Source organism: Anser anser, assembly GCF_964211835.1.
Source record: "Anser anser genome assembly, chromosome: 17".
NCBI classification, from domain to species: Eukaryota; Metazoa; Chordata; class Aves; order Anseriformes; family Anatidae; genus Anser; species Anser anser.
This window is the reverse complement of record NC_139738.1, coordinates 1,899,534-1,923,344: the sequence shown is the minus strand read 5'-3', so window position 1 is coordinate 1,923,344 and position 23,811 is coordinate 1,899,534. Positions and strand designations below refer to the sequence as shown.

Genomic DNA, 23,811 nt, shown 5'->3' with positions numbered 1-23,811 from the left:
ATTCTGAGTTTTCTGTGGGGAAAAGGCTTTTAGAAAGAAATAACAAGACAAAACTGGCTGAGAAGGGGCATTCTGTGCAAAGTTTTGACTCAATTTTTCTAGCAAATAGATGACAATTTAGCCATGTATCTCTGGATGTGTATTCCAGTGATGCCATGGTCACACTTAGCCAGGATAAGGCTGGAGGCATAGCAGTTGGTTGGCTGTGAATTCATTGTCTGGCTCAAAATTTTGTTTTTCCTGATGAGGAGCTAATCAAGGCCAGATGTCAGGATAGATCTCTCTTTATTAATAATTAGTTTTTAATTAATGAATCCCTCATAATTCATACTTAAAGTACATTGTATAGTAGTTCTTGTTCTCATTCTAAAATATATCCTTCTCTTCCTAGAATCTCTCTGACAAGAAGTGGAGGTCAGGACTGGGTAGTGTAGGAAAGTGAGAAGTGTGTTCTAGAAAAAAATGCATCAAATCTGATAGCAGAAATTTAATTATCCTGTGACTGTCAAAAATGTGTGGTTTGGAGTGAGTAGTGGGGTATCAGTTCTCTGCCCACACTGATAAATATAACCCCTGTGGATTTCATTGGTGCTGATTCCCCTTATGGGAATAGATCTGACAGTAATAACCCTTATCCTCTTAATGCTATAAAAGCTACATTTGTGGTTGATAATACTTGCTTATATCTCTGCCAGGTACCCTGTTATCTTGTCAATTGAGAACCATTGCAGTGTAATTCAGCAGAAGAAGATGGCTCAGTATCTTACAGAAATTCTGGGAGACAAACTGGATCTGTCTTCTGTGCACAACGATGATTCTACCAGACTCCCTTCACCAGCAAGTCTTAAAGGGAAGATACTGGTTAAGGTAAAAACATGTTCAGTTTATACCATCCCTCCTTTTTTGTGATGATTACAATCTCTGCCTGGTTATCACTTATACACAAATTTAAATCAGGTCATGATAAGCCTTCACCTCCTTGACCTTCAATGAACATGGATGAGTCCAGAGAATTTTAGTGTTTGCTTGGAATATTACGATTTTCACTTCTGTAGGAATTAATTTTTATTTCACATTGGTAATGAGTTTTTGTTTTGTTTTAATATGTCATAGCATGAGCTGCGTGTTAACCTGCCTGTGTAATCATTTCATCCTCTAGGGGAAGAAACTTCCAGCCAACATTAGTGATGATGCAGAGGAAGGTGAAGTTTCTGATGAAGACAGTGCTGATGAGATAGATGATGACTGCAAACTAATGAATGGAGATGTAAGTTCAGTGATCGTTTGAATGTAAATGTATGTTCAGTTTTCCTGTCCCAGGGAGAACAAACCTTGCGTGAGTTCTCTGGAATGTGGATGTGGTCTAATCTTTGCATTAATTAGTTTTACTCTCTCATGACCTCAGACACTCTGTTTGCACTTCAGATCTAACATCTACTTCAGGGCTTCACATGCTTGCATGTCTTGCATGAAGTCTGATATTGAGCTGCAGGTAACTGCTTCACATTATGTAAATGATGAGATTGTTTAGCGTGCTCCGAAGCAGTTACTAGTAGTCAATTACGGCAAATCCTTTGGCTATATTTTTCTCTTCCCTCTTTTTTTCTTTCAAATAAAAATTTAGTTTTCATTAGTCCTGGTTATTAAGACTTTTTTTTTGTCAATACCTTGTTTAATAATTCTGTTTTGTTTGTAGGCATCTACTAATAGAAAAAGAGTGGAGAATATAGCAAAGAAAAAGCTCGACTCACTGATAAAAGAATCCAAAATTCGTGACTGTGAAGATCCAAACAACTTTACAGTTACCACTCTGCCATCATCAGGAAAGGCTGGTCAGAAATCAGATAGTAAGAAGGTGAACATGTCTTATTGTGCTTCACTCACCCCTTAGGCCTGACTGTTGTTTTGCTTGTCTCTGTAGCCACTTAGTACTGTTATTTCATAACAACGTTTGTTCTTTCAAAGGCTGTCTAAGGTTGGGTTTATCAATCTGTTTTGAGACTCTAAATGAAATTGTATTAGCTTACTGAATAAATTATATATTATAGACTTCAGATTTCATAGCTGAATTAATTCAATTAATGGTGATGCCGGGTGAGCATCACTGTCAGATATGCAAAGCTTTTTTTTTCACTCAGCAATTAGAGCATGAAATGTACACAAGAAATGACTTTTCAACAGAAAGAGTTTGTTTCCCATTATATAAAAAAGTGAATATGAAAGTTGGACTTTTTTTCCTCAGTTCTCTATGTTCTATGCATTTATATTTGTATTTTTATACTAACAGTTATTTATAAAAATGTACTCAGCCCACAGAGCACACTTCATGAACTTGAGGCATTGTCAGTTTAGAATTTGTGATAAGCCACAAAAAGCTTAGGAAGGTTGCTGCATACAAATGAAAAACATTGGAGTCCTGCCAATAAGCAGGTGTACTAACTGGGGATTAAAACTAGAGAGCTAAAACTCAGCTTTCCAAAACTTTCTGTTTCTATTGAGTTTTGTATGTACTTTTAAGCTTCATGATTTATGTGGTATATCAGACAGTATTCCTGTAAGATCTGCTACAATGCTGAGACTTCTGTGTGTTAGCCAGAACAATCTGTGTTCTATTAGACTGGAAAACAATGAAACTGTAAGGTCCTATTAAAGACTAGAGGCACCAATGAATTATATAAATTTTTAGGGTTTGCAAGAATTTTGTTTCTTTCCTACCATGGAGTATCCACATAAAACCATGTAATCGAGGTCACATCTCATGGCAGAATTAAGTCCTGTTAAACTAGACTTTTTAAATATTAAGCTACAAAACAGTCTGCTGTCAGTGAATGTACGTGTCTTGGCACTCAAACCTTGCGTGGATGAAAATAAACTTTCCTGGTGCGTGGTATTGGGTATTTTGGGGATTTCTGTCTGTTCTGAATGTTTCTGTGGACAAAAGTGATGTCAGTTATTGCTGGGATAAAAGGTCTTGTGCTCAGCTTGTGTTTAAAAAAAACTGCGCTGGTCTGGTGAAGTTCTGTTGATGCTTTAGGGTGGGTTGCTTCACAAACTATTTTCGATTATGTTTAAATACAATGTCTGTAGCACCCTATTTGGTCTACTGCATTATTCTTTCTGTTTGGTTACTTCAGAATAAACTTGAGGATGATGCGGAATCTGGAGAAGATTTCAGTACCAATAAAAGGCATAGTCGAACGTTGATGGGCAGCTTTTCTAAACGCAAGGTGAGCCACTTTAGAAGATTAGGTCTACACTAAAGATTGCATTCTTGGATAGATTCTTTATTTGCTCACAGTGGTGGAGAGGAATATCATAGCTGGATTGCCTGGCAGAGGCTTGCCTTCAGACTCACAGAATAAACAGGGTGGATAACTGGTTGTAATTGTGCATAACAGGTAGTTTCAATTTACATCAAAGAATAAAGCATCCAAGATCTAATCTGAAAAACATTAAAACTGGTTTGCACTTTTTATGTGAGGATCTGCACTTCCTTAATAAAAAAACTTAGATGTTGGGCTGAGCCATCCTCATGTGCATGCATATCATTCTGCAATACTGCAGATAAATGGATACTCAAAATCAATAGTACTTTCAAAATGCTAAAGGTTTTGCAGAATCACAATGTGGCTGAGGTTGGAAGAGACCTCTCGAGGTCATCTTGTCTGCCCCCCATGCTCAAACAGGGCTGCTTAGAGCAGGCTGCCTGGGACCACATCCAGGCACCTTTTGAATGTGTCCAAGGAAGAGGACCCCACAGCCTCTCTGAGCAGCCTGTCCCAGTGTTCAGTCACTTTCACAATAAAAAAGTGTTTCCTGATGTTCAGATGTAACCTCACATGTTTGAGTTTGTGCCCGCTGCCTCTTGAAAGGCAAGTTTGCTGATGCATATTTACTGACACATTCATTTGTACCACCAATATGGAAGTGGTTAGTGTCATAACAGCTGCTGTGTGCTACCACAAAGCCCTCCACATATATGTAACTCGTGTTGCTTTTTTTAACACCATAGAACTTGTTAGTAGTTTCTTTGATTGCCTTATTCAAAACAGTTCCTCAGAACGAGCACAGAAAATTTTCTCCTCAATTTTTATTACAGACTGTTTTAAGTGTCTTGAGTTTATTTTTCTTGTCAATTGTTCCACATCTTTTGTAGAAAAGGGTGAGTCTCTCTTGAATATTGATATCCATTGAATACAATGGTTTTATTTCATTCTGGCACAGAAAAAAGGAAGCAAATTGAAAAAGGCAACCAGTCTGGAGGAGGGTGAAGATGACATGGATTCTCAAGGAAATGTAGCCAGAGGCTCTGTACATTGCACCAGGTTTGTTACAAGTGGTTTTGTCTCTAAAAAGAAGATGCCTACATAAATGTGCCCACTAAATAGACATGCTTCAGCTCTAGAAGCCAATTTGTTGAAGGCTGTCTGTAGTTGTGTGACAGGAATCTGATATAAGGGTAGATCCAGTGTCTGCCACAACATTATCACAATGATCTCTTGGTGCCATTTGGCCTAATTAGCAAAGTACTGTGGACCTAATGTGTCTTTTGAGCTCTTACCATCTCATCCAGCTGACATACAGACCGTTTGATTGGTAGCCCAGTGAATTCATTAAGGTTGATTTGCATAGTGCATCAGCTCCGCAGCAGATTTTTGGTTTCTAATTTGCCACATGCATCAAGGTTCATGTGATGTTTTTGAGTTTGCTTTTGAAACAGCCTTTTCTAAAATCCTGACATCAAAGGTCCTTTGTGGAATGGCTGCATAAGATTCAGGCTATAAAAAAAAAAGAAATCAGATCAAGCAGTTCTCTAGGATACTTTGGGAGATTAGTTGTTAGTGATATAACCTGAAGCAAGTAAGGAGGATCAGAGACTTGTTCTGTATACTTTAATGTGGTTGTTTCCATAACTTCTGTGCTTTGACAATGAAGCTCTGTGGTACGAAACTGTTAAATACTTCCTTGGTGTAAGAAAAACTTCTTATTTGTCTTTACCCTTATTTATTTTTAAATATGAAAAGGAAAGTTTATCTCTTAATTCACAGAAAATTGATTTGCTTTATCGTCCTAGGATAAACCGACAGAAGAAAACAATGAAGCTGTCTCGGGCACTCTCAGACCTGGTGAAATATACAAAGTCTGTTGGCATCCATGACGTTGAAACTGAAAGTAAGTTGAACTAAAAGTATCCTATAAGTAATTGCTTTGTAAAGAAGTTGAAAGGTTTATGTTAACATACCTATCCGTATTAAAAGCTGTGTTTATCTGTTTGTTTCTCCCCTGCCCTAAGAAGAGTTTAACAGAAGAGCTGCGCACAATAAAGCTATACTATTTCAAAGTGGTTCTCCACTTGCTATTCAGAATCCACAAAATGAGTCTAGAATTGTGTGACAGCTTCCATAAAGGAGGTAAAGCTATTACAGGTAGTAGTAACACATGTAGTCTTCAGTAGCTTTTTATAAAGGTTGCTCCACACTATTTACATCCTGGGAAATATCAGAGGACTTAGTTATTTTCTTGGGAGGAAAGGTCTGAAGAGCATTTCAAATCAATAGAGGTGTCTCCAGAGTTTGGATTTTACTTCAAACCTGGTGAAATGTCCAGATTAAATTTCTGGGATATTTCAGTCCTCTTTCTAAGTTTTCTGCATCTGATTTTGACAGGAATCAAGATTTAGCTAAAAGTGTCAGAAAAAGAGAATTGCTTGCCAGAAATCATACTTTCTTTGAGCAAATTCAAAACATCTTAGAGAGTGTTTTTTTTTAAACTTCTTAATAAAGATTCAGGTCATTCATTACATTCAGCTTCATTTTCCCAGCTATAACTTCTCCAATTAGCACAATTATTCTTCTGTAGTATAAGAAAAAGATAGTACCTTCTGAGTCGGAATTATTCAAATTATCATAGATCATTATAAGTAATTAGTGCTGTCTTGGTTTGACTGCTTTATTTAGATAATAAATAAATAACAAGATGACCTCTAATCACCTCCTGTCTTCTTTGTAGTCTCTTCTAGCTGGCAGGTTTCGTCTTTCAGTGAAACAAAAGCCCACCAGATACTGCAGCAAAAGCCTGCACAGTATCTACGTTTCAACCAGCACCAGTTATCCCGCATCTACCCATCTTCTTACCGTGTAGACTCTAGCAACTACAATCCCCAGCCATTCTGGAATGCTGGCTGCCAACTTGGTGAGCAGAAAGAAAGCTTATTTATTTTTTGCTTTATTTTGGAAGGAACTTTTTAATGGGAGCTGCAGAATTAACCCTAAAATACTTATGAGTTCTCTGCTCATCCAACTGTACTGACATTTGAGTCCTTCTTGCTATTTTCTATATTGTTACCTAGATAGATTACCTCAAAAATGTCTTACATACAGGCAATTGTCTGATAAATGAACATCCTTTTCAAATGCAAAAAGACTTCAGAGTTCAGACTCTTTCAAGGAGCTTCTCTCCCTGAAGCTGTAATGTATGCTATATAAGAGAAATCTTTTTCAGAAAAATATTTGAGTCTTTGCATCCAAGAAGTCAAATGTCAAAATATATTTAGGTCTTCTGCCTTTAACTTGTTTCTACAAACAGAAATGTTGTCAATGTACTTTGTTAGTAATATCACTTTTTCTTTTTTTAACAGTGGCATTAAACTACCAGTCAGAGGGGAGAATGCTGCAACTAAACCGGGCCAAATTTAGTGCCAATGGGAACTGTGGCTATGTCCTCAAACCAAACTGCATGTGTCAAGGTAAGAAAAATCAGTAGAATAAGTGGATTACTTATTGCCTGAGAAGAGTTTATGTGGATCCTTATTATAGTTTGTTGAAAAATACATTTCTGATGCTAGAAGCAAATAAGCCAGAAGGTATCTGCAACTAAAGCTATCCCCAGAATTGCTGCTCTTTCACATTCTATGGCTTCTCGTTCTTTCAGGTGTCTTTAATCCAAATTCAGAAGACCCATTGCCTGGTCAGTTGAAGAAACAGCTGATTCTACGAATTATCAGTGGTCAACAGCTCCCAAAACCAAAGGATTCCATGTTGGGAGACAGAGGAGAGGTATTGAGCTATTGGTGACTGTTCTTACATTGGTGAAGGCTTATTTCCAAATTAGCAGAGCTAAGTGTGAGGATTTAACTTCCTGCAGTTATCTGTTGGGAGACATTAAACATTAATAAATAAGCACTTATTATCCTAGATCTTTAGGTGGTTTTCATGTCTACTAGGCATCACAGCAATAGTTTGAATTTTTTTCCTCCAGTTGTCAATACAGTTCCTCCAGGACGAGCAAAAACGGGCCAATAAGCTCATCATTCTACTCACAACAGTACTTTAAATACCCTCCAAACCCCTCTGCTTGCATGAATCTGCTCCCAGTCCTTCATTTAGCACAGTATTACACATTTTCTCTCTGTCCGTCCTTTGGCTTTCTGGTGTATGATTTTTTTAAATTGTTATTATTTATTTTGTTTTGTGATGACCTTTTTTTTTGTTTTTGTTTTATAATGACCCTGGCAACTCCACTTAAGGAAATACCAGGCTGAAATGAGTCAAATTTGCAACTCCTTGGCAGCTTTTTTAACACTTCTGTTGATTTCTTGTGTTGTTTATCGGTGTTGCAATATCATTCACATGACTTTATTAGTCATTAACAAATGATAGGATGAGGCAATTTTGTCAAATTAAAATTTCCTTTTAGCCTTTTGCCTCTTAGAATCAAACCTCTCAAATGAGTTCCTTACATGCTTGGTTTTTATGTGGATGTTGCAATCAGCTTCTAAATATTCTTTCTCCACAGAACTGTTTTAGGTAAAATACCATAAAAAATAAATGTGGTAGAGTCATACTAAAGGTTTGGTGAACCTGCTTGGTTTTGATAATTTATTTCTTATTTTTGTTAATATCACATATGCAACAATATGGAATTTGTCCTAATTCAGTTTACACTCAGATTTCAGAAGATGAAGAATAATCTTTTAAACTGCCATTTTATCCTGAACAGCAGGGGAATTTCTTCTTATCTTTTCAATATTTATTTTCTGTTTTCCAGATCATAGATCCATTTGTTGAAGTAGAAGTTATAGGTCTGCCTGTTGATTGCTTCAAAGAACAAACTAGAGTAGTTGATGATAATGGTAAGATCACGTGTGTGTTTGTTGTTTTTTTTTTTATGGCTGACACATCCTCTTTCAGGCAAGCTGTTCGTCAGGAGACAAACAGATGAAATTTGGTGCCTATTATAGAAGAAAATGAGAAATTGATTTTTAATCATTCTTGCTGTTGATCAGTCTTGGGTCTTGAATTGTTCAAATGAGTTGGTATGATGGTGTGAAGGTCTTGGTGTAACAAGAGCCATTTGTCTGACTTCTCATTGTGTATGAGAAAAGGCTATTACAAGCTAGCGGTTGTCAAAGTTAAAAGAAATTCATCTTGTTCAAACACAACTTCTTGTGCTGTTGCACCTCCTACTGAAGTGAGTAGGGGTACTGGATTTTCAAAGAACAATGATTAAACTATTAGGAAAACTAGAATGTCATTGCAGTTTAGGCATTCCTTATATAGGCAGTCTTCTTTCTTCCTCTATCTTGTGAACAAAATACGTAAAAGCTAATTTTTTCATTCCTAGGTTTTAACCCAATGTGGGAAGAAACGTTGGTGTTCACACTGCACATGCCAGAGATTGCACTGATTAGGTTCCTCGTGTGGGATCACGATCCAATTGGACGTGATTTTATTGGACAAAGAACAATAGCTTTCAGCAGTATGATGCCAGGTAAGACAGAAATGGGGAATTACCAAATCAGTTGGCTAGGATTTTTGTTTGCAGTTTACAAAAGGAAAGTCTTTAGATGCTTTTTCTATCATCTGTTTCTCCTTGTCAGCTTTGCTCACTCTGTTTCAGGTTACCGTCACGTATACCTAGAAGGTATAGAAGAGGCATCCATCTTTGTTCATGTGGCTATTAATGACATCTGTGGTAAGGTGAGTGCTGTCAGCGCAATGCAATTTGGTCTGCATACGTAAATGAACTGACAAGATTTTGTATCACACTAGGGAAGCCTAGTGGGTGAGGGTCCAAGCTAACTTATTTATTTTAACTTCATCTTTGTGATTGTCATGGTAGCCTGAGATCTGTCTGAAACAGACAAAGGTTACATTATAAAAAGAGATTCTTGCAGCACATTTTAGAGGGAGCCACAGGGGGCACATTATTTCATTGCAGTGTATGCACATTGATATGATTAAGTGTGGTTATGTCCAGTACAGTCAGTGCACCTTGCTGAACAAAAGGTTATAGCCCTGAACCACGTGTGCTTTCTGTCTGGAAAGCTTATTCTTTGAAGGCTCTGTCTGCCTGATGTTCTTGCATTTTAAATTTAACTAAATTGTTAGACATTATTTGCTTAGGGTGTTTTTCCATAATAACACTTCAAGTGCAGAGGAAAGATGATCCTCATAATCATTGCTGGGCTTATTCTTCCCTGCTTATGTGTTAGTAATAGTGTGTTTGCTTCATGTGCAGGAAAAATACAACTTGATGGGTGCTGTGCCTAAATTTGTGTGAATAACTACCAAGCTTAAAATAAAGCCCTAACTTTTCCTTCGCCAGATGGCAGTGACATGGCTTATTTCCTCTTGGTGCACTGGAGTTAGTTACTTCCATGGGATTAATTCCAATGAGATTCAGGTAGCTAAGTATGTTGTAGTGCCTTGAGAACCTCAAAACCAGTTTATATCCACTCACAATGTAAGACTGAGCCCTCTTTCAGCAAGTTGAAATTTCAGTATCCTGACAGCAGAAGGCACCATTGAATAGGCCAGGAGCTCTGAGTTCTTTTTCTTGTGGTGTGGCTCATGTAAGAGGAATTAAAGTAATTCTTAAAAAGGAGAATAGCTCTTTAAACTGCTAGGTTTTAATGGGGTGAAACTAAAATAACTACAAGGAAAACATTTTCTTTTTATAGAAAGAAGGGCTTTTTCTGGAAAGAAGGTCACTTCAGATATTTCAGTTAATGTCTGTAAAAGGAATGAAATATTAAGCTCTGTTCCTGCTTTTTTTGTCTGATGTCTAACACAAAAGCCTTAGGGCAGATACAGCTTCATCAGGATAGGGATGGGAGTACTGCCTGAAACTCTGTGTGATGGTATTATGTATCTGTTTGAAGGTAGCTCTATGGAGCAAGAGGCTTTAAAAGCTTTGGGTAAAAGAGAGACAGTGCTGGTCTGAGTAAGACAGAAAAAAATTTTAATTTCTGACTGTAGGGTCTGTCATAAATAAAAGGCTAACATGGAGGTCATGGTTAAAAGGCCAGTCCAAATCTTCAGGGAAGAGTGATGGCAATCTGAGTATTTCAATGCTAAGATCTTTCCTGACGTTATTTTTGGTCTCAAGGGAAGTATATCGTGTGTAAGTCATGCCCTTTATTGACAGTGGGTAGGGATGTGATTTGTCAGTAACCTTGCAGACGCTTGCTGGATGTGTGCATTTGCACAGATTCAAACAGCTTTAAATTTTATTATGAACTTCTTTGGAGTTCCTGAGTTCAGGCCTACTGCTCTTTCTTGAACAGCTCTACCAAACTCTCCAGGCTTGTTACGAGAAGGTCAGGTAGCTCATCCTTGCGCACAAGGCCAGTAGGAATTGATCTGATCTGATTAGTGGCGGTGTCCTTCACCTCTGTCCTTTAATGAAAACAGGCATCTGTTTGCTGTGTGGCTCCAGCAGAGAGGCTGACTGCCCTTACCAACCCTACTCATCCTTTTGTGAATTCTTCTTCTTAGTCAAAATGACGGAGAACATACAGATTCTCTTCTACCTCCCAGTGCTGTGTGCAGTCTTTATGCTCCAGTTGTGCACTGCTTTCAGGTGATGCCCTCTGTGCTGATATTGTAAGGATAGCAGATATTTGAGTATTCTTCATTAGCAATCGAAGCCGGGAGTTTAGTATCCACTGTCAAATGGGGCAAAGACAAGCTGGGTCTGCCTGCCGTAGTGACTGATAACTGCATCAGCTTCCAAGTCACTGCTCTTGACTGCAGTGCTTTGTGAAAGAGATCATGTTCACAGTCATGTGAAAATATGAAGAAAATATTGAAGAAGCACTACATGACCCTTTCTGCTTTGGTCTCCGGATCGAGTTCTGCTGTGAATTTCAGGCAACAGAGTTTTGCTAAAATAAGAACTGTTTCCCCTCTTCTAATTATTGGCAGAAAAATCACCACAGTTATCAGTCTGATTTTACCCATCCTTTATTAACGCAGACATTCTACTGCAAGCATTAACCTTTGGGGGCTTTTTTTTCTAGATGTAGATATTCCACCCTCAGTAGCTTAACATCACAAAAGCACAGACTTAGATTTCCTTCACCTTAACTAGTGTTTAACTGTTTTTTTTTCTAGATTGCACTGTTTTCTTGGAGACACTTCTCTTTGTCTGTGTCTCTTCTGTAGTCTATTCACGTATTGTGGAATTTCTTGTGTTTTTCTAGATGTGCATATCTTTGAGATTCTCCCTCACTGCTGTTTTGTGTCTTATTTGCCTTTACTCTGTCTGTTTGTGATTTCAGTGGGCTTCTCTATGTCAAAAAAAGTCTACTTTTAGAAGCAGAACATTTTTAGACGCCTTGAAGGTACCCCTCCTGCCACAGGGAGGTGTAGTGACCACCACCACACACCTGCATGCCTCTAACTCTGTTAGCATCAGTGTTCCCTTAGTAGCATTTTGAAGCTCTTCAACTCATGTAACGTGGATTGTGACATTTGGCTTGGTCAGTTCTATTGGGTCATTGATCAACCAGAGAGCCCTCCATTTATGAAGTAGATCCAGGATAAAAGTCCTTCTAGATCCTCTCTTTCTCTCTTCTTCAAGTCTCTACTTACTGTCTTTTCTCTTATATGCTGTAATTCTTTCACGTGGAAAAGAACATTCAACAGTGAATTGTTTGCTAAATTGTGGGAAAGCCTCATGCTGCTTTGTAAGTCTCCTGAAGAATTAAATAGGCCAGTGAAAGCTGGAGTAGAGGCTGAAAGCACATATTCTGGATCTCCGTCAAAATGGCTCTCTTTTTTCCTTTTTTTTTTTGTAAGTTAACCAAATTTGTCTTTGCATTCTTGAATCAGTCCATTGATTCAAGCAATAGTGGCTAACTTAACAAAGATGCACCAAAGGAACTAGAACGATACCTGAGGTCCTGCACTGTGTGTCACCCATTTCATCAGTGCTTTTCTTTCTTTTGTTTTTGGGGATATTGTTTGTATGTTTGTATGACAATTTTTGTTCTGGATTTTGCAAACATTTATATTGTGTGATTTTTATAGCAATAAATATGTGTACTTGCCAACTTGCAGCAATTGGAGCAGAAGATTTTTTTGCTTCGCTCCTTAACAAATGCTGAATCTCATTTTGAAGCTTTCTAGTGGAAGCTGAATCCACCATGGTCCAAGCAGACTGCTCAATAGCCTGGCTCTGACAGGGCACGTATTAATATTTCAGTTACATTTTCTCTGCCATGTATTATTGGCACTGTTTCCTCCACAAATGGGAAAAAAAAGCACTCCCTAACTTCTTTATATTACCTAGTATATATTTGTAAAGTCCATTTTATGTCTCCTTTTAGCCATCTCTTTCTCACACTGGATCTTGGCATGTGGTAGCTAAACTTCAATCAGAAACTGCTAAACTTCCAGCCTGAAATAATATTCTGAATGCTTTCACTCGGGTTCATCTCAGGCGAATAAATCATGATTCCACATGCTGGATTGCACAGGACACTTATGAATAAAAGCAGCTTTTAAGCTAGTGCAGCTTACTGTACGGTGCAGCTGATTCTATTCATGAGGTCCTACAAAGCAAAACTTGAAATATGTGAGCATGTACTCGAATATTTTGGGGGTGAATGATAGACCATTGTAATTTAAATGAGGTATTTCCGACCTGTTGTTTAGCACTGCAGAAAAGTGGCCTCACGTGGGACATCTCGGGGTAACGGAGTTGAACGGACAGCAGGTGCCAACAAGCACTGATGCTGATCACATTTATCATGGGTTTCTTACAATGCTTGTGTGCTGTATTTTTGTTCATTGTTTACGCTTGAGGAAGAGAACTACTGATACTAAAGAGTCTGATCTAACTGGGAAATAAAGGGAACAAAGGAGGAGAAGATTAGAAGGGAAATGCTTTCTCTTTAACTGATTTTTATGTATGGGGCTCTGTGCACAGAGCAAACCCCATCTACCCTTTATCATACATCAGCTTTAAAAGTTGGCAAGTACACCTGGAATGTTTACAGGAATGCTGAGACTCTTTCAGTTTCACTGAAATGTAAATCAGCCGGATGAAGGTGGGAGATCCTTAACAGTTAGTGGTTATATATATTCAATGCTTAAATAAGAGCCAAAGTGTGGGAAGTATTCTCTTACCAACCCGACTAACTTCCTTTGTTTATAATGTGTTTCTTCAGCGATGAAAACATACATGAGTGTCTTTGGATGTGTTGTGTGGTAGGAAATGATCAAATGTAATCACACAGGAGAAAAAAGAGAACTCTTTCAAGATCCTGTGCCACACACATAGTTGTCACACGTAACTGCTGCTCGTGGTAGTGCTCGATGCAAGTGCAGTGCCAATCTCGTTTATGCTGAAAGCCAAAATATGATACTTTAATGTCCACTGTGTATTTCCTGACAGCTTCTAAAGAATGTAAAGCTCCATTTGAACATCCAATTTGTTATTATCTGTATTAAGTCAAGAATATTCTTTAGCCTAAAAGGTCACTATCATTTAAATTCTGTAACTGCCCGATGTTGCATGAAAATTAAAATTGAAATGATTTTAAAATATCTTTTTAATTGCTGCCATTCTACAGCCTGTTTTGTGTGTGTGTGTGTACTGTGGTTTTTTTTCTTTCCTTTTTTAGTTTTATTTTTGTGCTTCCTCCTGTCATTTATTCAGAGCATTCTTTTTGTTCCTGCTCGGACCTTGGTTGCATGCTACAAAGTCCTTGTCTAAAGTATGAGTGCTAGTTGGTATCTCCAGTATAAGAGACAGGAAAAGTTGGATTTGGCAGGATTTAATGTGCAGTTCTGCCCAAGTATTGTGTCCTGCACAAGTTGGGTAATTCAGCTCTGTGTTTCCCATTAATTTAATTCTTTTGCAATTCTAATTGGCCCTATCCTAACATTTTAAAGTCTACAAAATTGCATTTTTTAAAATTGAAAAAGATGCTCAATTTTTCAAAACTGTTCTGTTTTCCTGGATTACTGTGGTGACTTGATTTCCTGTGCCTCCTCCATGTTCTGCTGTGTATCCACATGATGAATCTGTTGGGACACAACTGTTTTAAACATGCACATTGTGTTGGGAAAATGGCCCACACCTCACAGAGCTTTGTGTTTAAAACCAAAAAAACAACAAAACCAGAAAGCTGTATTGCTTGAAAGGAAACCCTTCAACTTTAATCTTAGAGTCTGAGTTGTGTGGCATTACGAATACCTGAGTTTTGTTGCTTTCCACATGCACTGAGAAACTCTTCAGCTTTGAGAACTAGGCCCTTATACATGGAAGTATTTCCTTTTTCACTTTTTCTCTTCAATATTTTGTGATTGTGTTTTTGTTGTAAGTAGCTATAAGCTAGTAAGAAAATTATGGCAAGTACAGAGATAAGGCTGGTTGGAAAATTTTATGTAAACACGGTTCAACAAAAAAGGTGTGAAATTTTTGCAAAACTGTTGCTACTGATCTCCTCCATTTTTAATTCTTGTCCTATTTTTGGCTACGTTCTCATGCTGATGGTAGGCATATGGCAGAGGACTCCATGTGCATGCGTGTGTGTAGTGCATGAGTCTGTGTGATTTGATCATCGAACTTGAGCTCCTGTGCCCAAAGGAGGAGACTTGCACTTCCTAGTAAGTTTTTCTTTTTCTTGAATTTCCAGGTCAAACAAGCTCTAGGCCTAAAGGGCCTATTTCTCAGAAACCCAAAGCAGGCCTCTCTGGACAGTCATGCTGCTGGTCAGCTCCACCGCAAACACTCCTTTAGCAGCCACATCTTGAGACGGACAGCAAGTGCCCCCACCAAAAGCCAGAAGAAGAAGAAGGGCTTTCCCGAAATTGCTTTTGACACAAAAGACAACAGCTCTGAAGGGGCCAGTGAAGACCGTGAAGCAGAAGCTGCCTCACAGCCTCGCTTTGAGCAAGAGGCAGAAAATGCTCCTCTGTCACCAGCTCCCAGAGATGGTGCCAGTGGGGAGGTACATGGCAAAGGGTTGAAAGGTAAGGCCTATAGTTCTCGTAAAGCCAAAAGCCACGGTTGTGCTCGAGGGGGTGCTGCTTTCAGTGAACCCATACAGAGGTCTAACAGGGTCCGGCTTCAGGAGCACCAGAGCGAGAAGCAAAGCGTCTTTGCACGCTGCGCCATCAACAGCTCTGGTAGGATTGGAGTGGCCACCAATTGCATGAAATGCATGATTGGTTCCAAAGAAAGCCCAGATCTAGAAAGCAAGTGGAGCGACCATCCTACCAGGCCTCTCGCTAAAGATACGCTTCACCATGAGCAGTATAGCAGTATAACTGGAGAAGAGAGGTTAGAGCTAAAAGACTGGGGTGTTAAAGGCCAGCCCAGACCGCAGTCAGATTTGCAGTCTTGCAGCAGCCCTGGAAATGCCGATGACCTAACACGGAGCACCCAGTCTTTTGTGACCCCAGGGAAGAAAAATGTTGAATCTAAATGCCACGGAATAAAGGCTCATTCCCGGCAGCGGTGGCAGTGCCAGTCAGGTGGCAAGTACGGAAGCACTGTCAACTTGGTTCCAGCCAGCAATGGCTCTATATCCTCCAACTCCAGCAGTCTAGAAAGCCTTGGAAGCCCAGAATTCCCCAAGCGCTGGTCTGAAACTTCTCGAAGGCAAGTGGGCACCCTACAGAGGGAAATGAATGCCTTGTTCGTTCAAAAATTGGAGGAAATTCGAAGTAAATCCCCTATATTCTTTACTGGTAAGACTAGATTTTCTTCACCCTTCTCCACCTTAGATCACATCATTGTCTCAGCTGCTACGTAGCGTCTTAGAACCTGCTCTATGTTGTTTTGCTAGCAAGAGCGCTTTTTCTTTATTTTTTGCAATGACAAGAAAGAAATTGCATAAATATTTTTATTTTACTTTTTTTGTAGATGTGTCTGGTTTAGATTAGTCCTTCCCACACCTAGCTGACCATCTGCAGTAGTAAAACTGTCAGTAGTCCATGAATGTTTGGATTGCTTGTTCAAGGTTTTTTTGTTTCCTTGTTATTTTGTGTTTTTTATTTTTTAGCGAATGTGGTATGATACTAAGTAAATTTTAAGATCCAAACCAGAGCATTAAGTAGAGATTGAATATGGGAAAACCATGTTAACAAACATTATTTCCACTACCAGTGTTTGTGTTTTATTGAGCAATAACCACAGCAGAGCTGCTATTTAATGTGCACTCCTCTAACAACAAACCAGTCCCTTCCTCAAAGAACTTGCAGTTTCGTGTGTAAGTTACTGAGATCAACTCGGGGATCAGTGGACGGAATTCTCTGGTCTGTGTTATTCAAGAGATCACACTTGACCATTCTGGCCCTACACATATTAATTCTCAGTATGCAAATACTTAGATGTGCTAAATGTTGTTTGCGTGATTTGACTGTGACCCGAGGGCACACAGTTACATAATATAAAGCAAGCAAGGTATGTGACCTGATGTCACTTGACATCAGCCAAGCTATGTGGACTGTTAACGTTTCCCAATTGCAAAGTAAAATCTGTGCGTTTAAAGGAAGGCTGCTTAAGCTACAGCATTTTATTTTAGAGTTGTTTCAAGCCAGGGATACGCATGTGCTCACTGGGATCGTGTGGCTGTATCTTTAGAAATGAACTGTACGTTTGTGAAAATGGAAAATAGGAACAGAGGTTACCGAAGTATACTGTCTTTTTCTTTTTTTTCCCTGATTTGGTAGGGAGGGGAAGAAATGGAAGAGATTTTGACAAGAAGAGATTTGACAAAATTTCCTCTCTTTAACAGAGCTGTGAAAAGGAAATAAAGAAATACAGCTTTTGCCTATGACTTCAGGAGTGTCTCTTCAGATTCCTTCCACTTAGTTGTCTAAGGAATTTGGGCATCGATGGTTACATTTTCAGGAACCCTTAAGTGACTTCAGTGCTTCTCAAAACATAATCCCTTTTTCAGTAATACATTCTTGTCTGTCTATAGTGGGCTTCTTTGAAAGCCTCATACAGAAATCTAAAATATTCTATTCCTGTGATCAAATTTCTTTCTTCTTTCTTTTTTAATTTTTCCCAGTATCTGCTTTGAGGTTTTAGGAAAATACCAGGGCAACAGGGGGAAGGAAGAAGTTTGCCAATTCCTGTCACTTGAAATTAATCCAAAACAGCAGAACCCTTCCTATGCCTAAGTTATTGGCATTGGGCTTTTCATAAGCTCTGAGTAGCGTGACATATGGAACCGCTTCCCATTGTCAGTGCCAGCTCCCCTGCTAGCCCCCTAAGTTACTAAACAAATATTGTGATACGCTTGAAATTTGATTAAATCCATCTGACTTCTCACGCATGGACTCAGCAAACCTTTAAAATTGTGCAATAGTCACTTGGCCTGGACGCTGACGGTCCGGTGACAAGCACTGTTGCACAAACAGCGTGCTTTCCCCATCCGCCCGCTCCTTTAGTGCCCTGGGCCAAGGCACCAAGGAAACCACTAACAGCAGCCTAACACGGCTGCATTTCATAATTCACATTCTGCTGATGGGAAGCGCCACAAGGGCGAGGCAGGAAAGTATAGTCTCGTCTGTCCCCTTTATGGCAACAGCATTACAGATTCCAGTGTTTTGCCTTGTAAGCGTGTCTTGATCTTTATAGACGACCTAGCCTGGATGGGGAGAAGGGGTTTTTATCAGTCTGACCAGCTCTGGACTCCTGCAGATCCCCCAAACTTGGCCATGTTGTGACTGGTGGATGCTTATGTACGTGTATGCCTTCAACAGTCAAGGTGCCTTCATGCCTTTTAAGACTCCCGACTAATGAAGTACCGGCTGTTCAGCGGCTGTCTCTTGTTCAGTTTCTTGTCACTTGGAAAAACTGCTGCTGAAAAGAAAAGACCTAGTATGCTCTTGGCATTTCCTGGCTATGCAGATTATTTTGTCTGTAGCATCGGGGAGCGGGTTTGGTGCTAGCTTCCTTTCCCTGGACCAGTGGAGTGCATTGGTCCTCAGTGTTTTCTGCTCTGGGGTTCGGCAAGCAGGTGGCCAAACGAACAAGTAAATGCACACATTTGGTTCTGAAGCAGTGCTGCCTGTGGAAGCTTTCTCATTACTTTCAGTGCAGGAAGAGTTTTACCTGAGCGAAAAAGAGCTGGTAAAGAGAAGACAAAGCTCTTTTGGATACTTAATATTTTTAACAGTCATCAGGTCCGAATCTGGTTGGGCCATAAAGCTTTTGGGCTCATGCTGGGGTCCTCCAGCCTGGTCTTACTCGAAGTGAACATGGGCTATCAGTTCCTGGGAAGCAGGTGTCCGTTATATTTATGCCTCGTCTGACTTAGGAACGTGCTGTAAATGCGTGTCTCTTCTGTGGGGTCTCCATTTTGTCTCATTGCAGTGGTACGGCTTTATGCTGCACTGATGCCTTCCAAGCTCCAGTGATGACAGACGTCTTTTGGCCATTTTATTTGCACACAGTGTAAATATAGGCTTTATACCAAATTCTGTGTGGCAAGTGGGAAAAAACTCATATTATGTTACTGAAGTTTTCTTCAGTGGTAGCAAAAATTGCTTTTTTTTCTACAGCAAAAGAAGTGGACTTAATATCTGTCCATTTATGGATTCCACTGAGTGCTCTGGTTGGTCAGAAATTCTTAGGATCCTACAAAAATGTGTGAATATTTGTTTCCCTTCCCTCCCTCAGCACTAATTTATCCTGTTATGTGCACCTGCCTTCCCTACATTAACTGGATTTTTCCTCTGTTCTGTCCCATTATTCTACATGCACACTCTCCCTGTCTAGTTAAGAACTGAAAGGACAAGCAAGTTAAAGGTAACTGTCAACCGAGTGTCACTGATTCGAGCACCTTGTTGCCTGTACTCCTGGTTTTTATTTGCTTCCTGCCTTAAAATGATCTGCTCCGATACTCCTGAGGTTGTTGTCTGCCTCGGTGCATCGCTAGTTCTTGCAGCATGTTCGCGTTGTGGTTTGGAGATGTGGGAGCAGTCTTTTTGGCATGATTGCTTGGCTTGTGGGATACAGGGTAGAAACACTGCAGGTGGAGTGGGGTTTTTTCAGGTAACTGGTGGATGTAGTGAGTCTTCAGGGTCGTGCTCTTGGCCTGGTGTTCACGAAGCATGCTTCTGTGTGTGAAAAAGAAACCGAAGACTTTTAGGAAAACAAAGTTACTGTTTCAAGTTTTTGGTTGGTTGGTTTGGCTTGGTTTTAAAAGGCATATTGACCACATTGCATTGTACATACACAGATCGTTTTACTGCTAACCTGCTTCAGAAGTCCTATGGTGCTTCTCTTTTGAGTAACCGATAATTAGAATCACATCTATCGGTCGGGCAACGATGTTCTGATTATTGTGTATGATTTGGTTATGATCGGAGGTACTGTCGTGTTTGAGTGCTGGGAAGAAGGAAAGGAGCAATTCAGCTGGTGCTGGATGGTGGAGGACGAAAAGTTGGATTCTAAGAGGGGATACAAAGGCAAAAAGAAATGGATGCATACAGTTACGCTCTGAATAAGACAACAAAAAATAGTATGTTGCCAGTATGCACGGACTGAGATTTTTCAAAAGCAAGAGGCTTTTGGGGCAGCTCAAATTGAATAAATAGAAATTTTTGCTTCCTTTAGCTAGACATTTGAAATCTTAAGTTATTTTAAAAAATTATTATTACTGTATGCAACTGCTACCTTAAATGCGAAAGGATACCACATAAAGAATAGATCTGCAGCTAAACTGGTCTTCATAATGGCTAATTAACCATGTGTCTGTTTTTCTTGTTTCTTTCTTTTTCCTCTCTTTCATATCTCCAATAGATGTCTGCCACTTTTCAATGCAGAGGTCAGTCACTTCTTTATGCAGCCTAGAAACTATCACTGAAGAGCCTGTTGTTGCCAATGAAAACCATCATGCCAGCCTCTTCTTCCCCCTGCCCGTTACTTACAGTGATTCTGAAGAAGGGTCTGTGTCTGATCATTCCACTGAGTCTCAGTCCAAAGGAAGAAGCCCATCCAACCAGCCTCAAGAAGTTCTTCTCACTAGACAACAAAGACCAAATCTGGCTGCGGAAGACCAAGTGCAGGCAGCCATGAGAGCAGCTGACACAAGTATATCCGTCCAAGAAGATGAGAGGACAAGCATGGCAGGACCTCTCAAAGAAGAAAATGGTTGGACACAGGCATGCAGTGAAGCCGAAGGTCAGCCTAGTTTGGCAGTGCATCCTCAAAAAGCCCGGCCAGTAGTGGCAGCAGGTAAGGCTACTGGCCAACCTGTTGAAAACTGCCAGAAGCAAAATGACCAGACAGTTCAGGTATTAACAGACTTGAAAAACACCATTGAATTGAAAGGTCAAAAACTTGGTGCAGCGGCTGTCCTGCAGCAAAACAAAGTGATTAACGGCACACAGACAACTTTGCCTCCAGATGTTTTCCAGAAAGCCCAGGCTGTACAGGCGCTACCTTCTCAGACGAGCTCTTACGTGTTAGTAAGGAAGTCAAAGAGTGAAGGGATGAAGATGTCGGACTCCTCAGCTTTAACAAAAAACCCAAGTAGCATATCTCCAGCAGCAGAAGTATACTTTGATGCCACAGTTAATGACCGGATCTGGAGCAAGCTAGATTGCAGCAGTCATCGTGACAGCATGTCTTCCTCTTCCAGCATGTCCTCCAATGACACTGTGATAGATCTCTCTCTACCCAATCTAGCTCGCAAAAGCCTCCCAGATCTTGGCATCCGTCACGAGAATTTTGAGCCCCTTGCAGCTAGAAGGGGTATGCGCCCACGGTCTGCTACAACATCAGCTAACGAAATGCCAATGGTGAGCAAGAGCAAATCCAATCCTAACCTGAGGTCTGACCAGCTGCCGGCGGATGAGCTCTGCCCCCGTCCTCTTGCCAGGAATCCTCAAGATGCGTTCTCATCCATTCCTAGGAGGCATACCTGGAGCAGGCTGTACATCGAAAGTCTCAGGCAATCTTCTAACAAATCCAAAGCCCAGGATATGGTTGGGAACAACCAGACAAAATCCAAGAGTCTTGGAGACCTTACCTCGGATGATATCGTGTGCACTTTCGAAAGCAAATACCGTAGCATCAGCAGGAGTTTTGTCACTCGATCGATGCGGGAGCAGCGCCGCTCTTCAGGCCTGAGGTCCTCTGTCAAATCCCAGGATGAACTGACTGAGCAGCTAAAGAAGCTGACGGCCTTTCAGCAGGAAAATGATATCACTTCCCCCATCAGTCTTGATCCAACTGAATCTGAAGAGGAAGGGGAGAGCCTGGGACTCCTGCGCAGGTCCTCCTCCCGCAGCCAGAGCAGGGTGCGGTACATCGCCAACCGGGCCAAGCAGGCTCAGGAGAGGCAGCGGCTGCAAAGCCTCGGCCAGCTGGGTGGGAGCCCCATTGAGGAGAGGGGGAATCCAGAGGGAGCCTGCAGCGTTGCAAAAGCAGTTTGTATGGATATAGCTTCTCCTACCGTGTTTACAACCCAGCCTAAGAACCAAACTGATTATAACACTGACACAGAAGTCTTCTTTATGCTGAAACTGTAATTCTGGTGAGCACTGAGTAAGGTGATGTTTACATTTCTGTCAAAACAAAACAGGGACCTGAGAGGCACAAAATATCCTCGTACGGCTTAGTGCTTCCTGGCCCTCCCTTGATGGTAAAGGTACTTTAGACCACAACTCCAAAAGAATAAATGAGTGCTAAATTTGTCATCAGTCTGTGGAATTAGAACAACCGAGTTTAATCAGAGACTTACATTTTTAGTCTTAATGACCTGACCTCGCTTTTTTATTACACTTTCTCCAGCCTCAAATCTGGCCTCCTTTGTGTGTGAGCACTGCTTGGCACTTACAGTTCGCTCTGCGCAAAACTCACGTTCCGTGCTAATTTCAGTAATTGCTTTGTATAACAGCTAACCATCAACGTGATGTCAATGACTGCTAAGGTAAATGTTGCTCTTACGAGTTAGGGATCCATGAAAGGAGGCTGGATTTAAAATCATGTCCCTTGTTCTGTTTCTTTGAAAAGTTTGAGGCATCTGGGAAATGGTCAAAACTGCAGTGGAATTGTTTCCGTATTAACGCAGTAGATAAAGCCTATCTTCCATCATGGACTTGTTTATTTCAGTGAAAATCCATATTGCCTCACTCTTTGAAGAATTCTCACCATGTTCCAAAGCAATTCCTTTTTTTTTTTTTTAACTAAGCTTGTTTATATATATATAAATATATATATATACACATCTGTGTGTATGTAGGTATGTATGTCTGCCTATATATGTACACATGCACATAAACTGAACTGTGACTGTTCCTTGTCTCAAAGCATAATCTTTGGGAATGAGACAAGAGGAGGGAATTAGAAAAAAGAGACAGGAAATATCTTCTGACGCTAATTCAGAAATGGCTAAAAAGCACACTAATCTTTCCTTGAAAACAGAACCATTCCTTCTTTATGGTATTTTAACAATGCTGCTGTACATAGCACTTTTTGGATGAATTTTACTACTTCTGTATTGCACTGCCACGCAAAATTTTCAATGATATGTTTTAAAAAAAGATATATTTAATTTTTTTAGATGAACATATTTAGAGTTATATAGCAAGCTGAAGAGAATAATCATTTTTCCTCCCTTTTTTTTTTTTTACGTTTTATTTTTAGGGTATGTCCCCCTATTCTAACCCTCCCCTTCCTTCCCACTCCCCCCCAAAAAGTCATTTATTCTAGATGTACGTTTTATCAGTGATGGAGAGGAATGTTTACTGAGATGCATTTTAAAGAGAAACAGAGATTTAATTTTATTTTCAGGCTGCATAGAGTCCCTATTATTGAGAAGATATTTTGCTTTTGTTTGTAATGATTCTTCTGTGTATATTGCAAAACCTAAAAAATTGTTTGTAAAACCACCTTATACTACTAAAATAAACATATTTAATCTTCCAGCTGTTGACTATTTAGCTGTAACGTAATGCTCTTTTTTAATGCTGTCCAGAATTTGTGGTATGCAAACACGGTTAATTCTGTTTGTTTTGCTTTAAAAATTCCTTAGTGGATGACATTTAATTTTACTCTTTTTCAGAGCGGTAACCATTTCAGGTCCTGCTAAAATTTTCTCAGGTCCAGCAAAGCACCTGCAAGTACTGGTACAGAGTGGTGTTCTGCTGCGGGACACGCAGCGCGTGGCTTGTGTGGGGGAGCAGTGTCTGGCAGCCAGTAGTGGCTGGGTAGATGAAAATTCTGGGAAGACTCATGTAATTGGTAGTCAAACAGACAATCCAAGGACCTGATCTATTCTGTCACAGCCAAAGCAGTGAATGTTGTATAGACCAATACAAAGATAAACTCTACAGTTTTCCACGTGAGATAGATAGCCCTGTTTTGTTACTGAGGTTGTTAAAGTGACTGAAAATACTGCAGCAAAAATTTTCTCTTTGCCAATCTCATTCAAAAATCTTTTCTCTTCCTATCCCAGCAAAGTACACAGCAAAAATGTGCATTACTTAGCTCATGCTCTCTCCTGGAAAGGTCTTGGGTTTACTTGTGGGTTGCAGGGCTAGAAAGGAGTTC

General features: G+C 40.0%; 1 protein-coding gene across 11 annotated transcripts in view; it reads left to right on the top strand.

Annotated features, from left to right (window-relative positions):
* Positions 1-23,186, top strand: part of PLCH2 (phospholipase C eta 2) — an 85,461-nt gene extending 62,275 nt beyond the window's left edge. For all 11 annotated transcript variants that reach the window (XM_083802445.1, XM_083802442.1, XM_083802447.1 and 8 more), the window contains 14 exons: positions 696-867; positions 1,160-1,267; positions 1,697-1,855; positions 3,135-3,227; positions 4,225-4,325; positions 5,075-5,172; positions 6,010-6,192; positions 6,638-6,745; positions 6,931-7,055; positions 8,047-8,131; positions 8,623-8,769; positions 8,899-8,978; positions 14,930-15,266; positions 20,056-23,186. In XM_083802445.1, coding sequence (XP_083658571.1) covers positions 696-867; positions 1,160-1,267; positions 1,697-1,855; positions 3,135-3,227; positions 4,225-4,325; positions 5,075-5,172; positions 6,010-6,192; positions 6,638-6,745; positions 6,931-7,055; positions 8,047-8,131; positions 8,623-8,769; positions 8,899-8,978; positions 14,930-15,266; positions 20,056-21,788 — 3,529 coding nt within the window. In that variant the 3' untranslated portion in view covers positions 21,789-23,186. The remainder of the gene's footprint in view (positions 1-695; positions 868-1,159; positions 1,268-1,696; positions 1,856-3,134; positions 3,228-4,224; positions 4,326-5,074; positions 5,173-6,009; positions 6,193-6,637; positions 6,746-6,930; positions 7,056-8,046; positions 8,132-8,622; positions 8,770-8,898; positions 8,979-14,929; positions 15,267-20,055) is intronic.
* The last annotated feature ends 625 nt before the right edge of the window (positions 23,187-23,811 follow it).